The 4,325-nt window shown below is 57.3% G+C and overlaps 1 protein-coding gene across 1 annotated transcript; it reads left to right on the top strand.

Moving 5' to 3' along the window:
• The first annotated feature begins 2,790 nt into the window (after positions 1–2,790).
• On the top strand, positions 2,791–3,871 carry FAM181B (family with sequence similarity 181 member B). Its single transcript, XM_005516733.3, has one exon. It carries the CDS (start codon positions 2,831–2,833, stop codon positions 3,869–3,871), a length of 1,041 nt encoding a protein of 346 aa, XP_005516790.2. The 5' UTR covers positions 2,791–2,830.
• The last annotated feature ends 454 nt before the right edge of the window (positions 3,872–4,325 follow it).

Genomic DNA, 4,325 nt, shown 5'->3' with positions numbered 1-4,325 from the left:
TTGAGATGCTGCTCCCTATAACAAGCATGAAAATGAACAAAACCAGATATATTTCCTACACAAAAGTGGACAAAAAAATAGCAGTAGAACCCCTGGAGCCCCTTAGTAAGCACTGAATGCTCTCCTGTGGGATGAAGGTTTGGGGAGGTGGAAGTAATTATGCAGCCACTTCACTCACCTCAGTCTCTTGGGGGTAAAGTGGAGGGAAAAGGACATCTGGTCAAAAATTTTGTCTGGGGTTGGGGGTATTTTGTGGGTCTAATCCCAGCATTTCCTGGACATCAGACCCTGCTAGTGAGCTGAGGTGGACAGCTGGGCCCGAGAGTCACCATGCGTGGGCTGAGCATCAGCATCCTCAAAGTGCACAGGTAGAAGACAAGCAGGCTCACACAGCTGCTGGAAAAGAGAGATGTTTTGCAGGAATAACCAAACTGCTATTTCCTTGGAAAAAAAATAAAAATAAAGTTTCTTTACAAGTTGTTGACATCATGTGGCTTAGCAAATTTCCCTCCAGGCATTGCCCAACTTGGGGTAATCAGCTCTGCCTGAAAGAACACGGAGAATAAGCATGTTTAATGCAATTATGAAGGCTTTCTAAATCTCCAGATCTGGTTGAGAATATGTAAATTCGGCTGCTTAGCACAACTGAATGCAAACGTTCCTTTGCATGCCTGACAATTGTTTTAATACTCTCTGAGTTTTAGGAGGTAATAAAGTCTCCCGCTAAACCGTAGCTGAGCTCTCAAAGCTGTTTAATTGAATGAATTCAGCCTTACAGAAGAGAAGCTGGGGCTTTCAGCTCTTTTTTATCTGAGCCACCGGATATTTAGCCACTCTGCATATAATACCACCCAGACTCATTAACAAACCCTTTAGACAAGCCATGGAATATTGCTGCTACGATGCTGAAGCAGATACTAATTTGAGGACAACTTTGTTGCCGCTCTATTTAAATAATTTTGTGTTGCTCAGATAAGAAGCAGTCTCAGACTGCCTGCACAGCCCATGAAGGATAGTGACCCCCATTTTCTAGACCCATGTGCAGTTCGAAGTGGCCTCACAGGGGATGCAAAACTATCTAGTGGAGCATACAGGGGATGTACATGTTGTTCTTTACATTTCCCCATCAATAAGGGAGCTTGGAGCAGGCTGCAAAGCTTGACAGGGTTTGACAGGGCCTGAGGGTAGCAGCTCGGGCTGCTAATCCCTGTCAGTTGTATCTGAGCTAAGTAGTTTAAATCCACCTTCTATGTAGACATACTCATTCTGACATGGAGAGGTACATAAACTTCCCATAGCCCTCTGCCTACCAGTGGTTTTTGGCTTCAATTACACAGTTACACTCAAAGCAAGTGAGTTCCCAACTAAGAGACTCTGGGAGACTCCAGCTAAGCAAGTTTTGCAAAGGAGACCTAGTCCAGATGTGCCGGCACCAGAGCCAAGGCTGTGCCTGGGGCTGTGAGGTTCTGCCTGCTGCTGGGACCCTGCTGAGATGCTGGTGAGAGATCAAGAAAATCAGCCTTCTTGTTTTGTAGAAGATATTGAGCCTCCTTTTCTTCTCATGAAAGATGTGCTTTCTCCTCTTTTCTCCTTGCAATACTTGTTTTGTATTCAACAAGTGTTTCAAACCACAGTTAGGTGAATTTGGCTGGTTTTTCCATTTTACCACTAATTACAGTCCTAGAAGCCTGTCTCACTTTCCTTCTACAGTTTTTCTTTCTGCTTTTTCCTTCCAATACAAAAGTGCGGTATTTCTAATGAATTGATGCAGACCATGAAAACCCACTTATATTTATTTCCAAATCAGATATGGATCTTCATTCAAATTTGGACATACAAAATCACTGAACATAAATCTGCAGCTGTGTTGAGAGTTGTTCTGCATCAATGTAAGAGTTTTCTGAAGGCAAATTGAAATACCTTTTCCCCATAAAAAAGACAAGATCGTTCCTTCAGGAGCTGTTACCAGTACTTTAAGTAGCCACTTCACTAACTTTTCTACCCTCCATATGGAAGATATGTACTGCTGCTTCACTAAATCCGTGCGACACCGGAAGCATGGTGGTCTAGTGGAAGGTGTCCCTGCCCACTGTAGGGGAATTGGACACGATGATCTTTGAAGTCCCTTCCAATCCAAACCAATACATGATTCTGTGAATTTAACTCCATGCACCCCAGTCATTTGAAATCTCTACTGGATCACAGCTCTAGATTTTCTAAATACATGACTAGACAGAGAATATGCTATGTAATGTGCATAGCAATGAGCCTGGAAAAAAGCATCCTTTACAGATCAGTCTAAGTGTGTGTATCCTGGCGGCTGTCAGAGCAAGAGCATGTCCCCGTGCCCTTGCACCCCGAGCTGTGCAAGCGCCGGACCTCACCCCAGACAGAGGAACATGTTTTCTGCCTGAAAACATGAGCAGCTTCAGGAGCGGGGAACAAGACTGATGGGATCTGAAGGATGCCGTGCCCCTGCTCTGGGGTGCCAGCGTGTGTTTGGTCAGGGGATGCCTGTGCGCCTGTCCCGGGGTGCCTACGTACTCCTGTCCGGCGGGGTTGCGTATCTGTCCTTTGGCGGGTGTGCCCAAGATCTGGGGTGATGCTCGTCCCACCCGGGTCGGTCGGTCGGTCGGTGGGTGCGGCCAGCCCGGCCCGGGGCTGCCGGCGGGGAGGCGGGGAGGGCCGGGGCCAGCCCCGCTCTGATCCCTCCTCCTCCTCCTCCTCCTTCCCCGCCCGCCGCCTTTTCCCCGCTGCCGCTGCCGCCGCCCGCCGGGCGCATCCCAGCGGAGTCCGTCGGAACTCGGGGCGGCGGCGTTCGCCGCCGGCCATGGCCGTGCCCGCCGCGCTGCTCAGCCCCCACCACCTCCTCTCCTTCTGCTTCCCCGCCGCCGGCGGGCTCCTGGGCTATGCCGACCTGGAGAAGGGCTACGAGGGCGGCGGCGGCGACGCGGGGGACTTTAGAGAAGCCACCCGGGACCTGCTCAGCTTCATCGACTCGGCTTCCAGCAACATCAAGCTGGCGCTAGACCGGCCGGTGAAGTCCCGGCGGAAGGTGAACCATAGGAAGTACCTGCAGAAGCAGATCAAGCGCTGCACCGGCATCATCGCCGCCGCCCCGCCGCCGCCCGCCGCCTGCCCGCCCTCCGCCTGCCCCGCCCGGCCCCCGCCGCGCCGGGAGCCCGCGCAGGCGGCCGGCAGCAGCCTCCAGAGCAAGAGCCTGGCCGCCCTCTTCGGCTCCCTGCAGCGGGGCCGGGGCGCGGCGGGCGGCGCCGAGGCGAAGGCGGGCGGCGGCGGCGCGGGCGGCGGGGAGAAGGCGGCGGCGGGCCGGGGGAGGGTGCCGCGGGGGGACCGCACCCTGCCCCCCCCCTCCTCCACGGAGCCGGCGCTGCCCGGCCCCGCCGCCCGCGGGCCGCCCGCCAAGGAGCCGGAGAAGGGCGGCGGGGGCGCGGAGGCCACCGAGTTCTTCGAGCTGCTGTGCCCCGAGTACGGCGCGCTGCTGCCCGAGCACGCCGCCCCGACCGACGCCTTCGGCGCCCGCCTGCCCGCCGAGCTGGGGCTGGAGCACGGGCTGTACGAGCTGCCGCTGCCCGCCGGGCCGCACCCGCTGCTGGGCGGGCTGCTGTACCCCGAGCCGCCCTGGAGCCCGGCCGCACCCTGCAGCCCGCCCAGGAAGGCTCCGGCCGAGCCGCTGCGCCCGCTCTACCCCGGCGGTGCCGAGCCCGTGCCCGGCGGGGGCGGGGGCGAGGAGCCCGGCGGGCACCTGCCCGCGGGGTTCGCCCCCTTCTTCCCCGAGTGCCCGCTGCCCCCGCCGCAGCCGCCCTACGACTACGGCGGCGGGTACCACCGCGGGGGCTACCCCGGGCTGTAGGGCGGCCGGGGCTCGGGGCCCGCCGGGGCGGCGAGGCTGGGAGCGGAGCCCCCGCGGCGGCGGGCGGGCGGACGGACGCTGGGACAGCGCGGGGGCCGCACGGAGCTCCGCACGCCCCGCTGCACCCGAAACCGCGGCCACGGCCCTCGCAGGATTCACCCTTCAGCACTGCCAGTCTCCTCCTCCTGCGGTTTGGGCGACGCTGCAAATAAAATGTGAAACTCTGGGTTTCTTCAGGTGTTTCTGTACTGGCCGGTGCTCCCCTTTCATCCTTCTTCCTTAGGGGCCAGGGCCTGGCTGGCTGTAGGCGACGCGGGGACAGGGGCTGCGCTCCTCGGAGGTCGCGGGGACCGCTCGTCAATTATTCCAGTGTAAAACTAAAGCTCGTGTCAACACTTGAGGTGCGTTTAACATTTGTCCCAGGCTCACGTTTGTCACGAGTGCTGGCAGGTGT

Source organism: Pseudopodoces humilis, chromosome 2 (assembly GCF_049639895.1).
Source record: "Pseudopodoces humilis isolate 2021_Gansu_Grassland_sample_001 chromosome 2, ASM4963989v1, whole genome shotgun sequence".
NCBI lineage: Eukaryota > Metazoa > Chordata > Aves > Passeriformes > Paridae > Pseudopodoces > Pseudopodoces humilis.
This window is presented reverse-complemented; position numbering and strand designations above follow the sequence as displayed.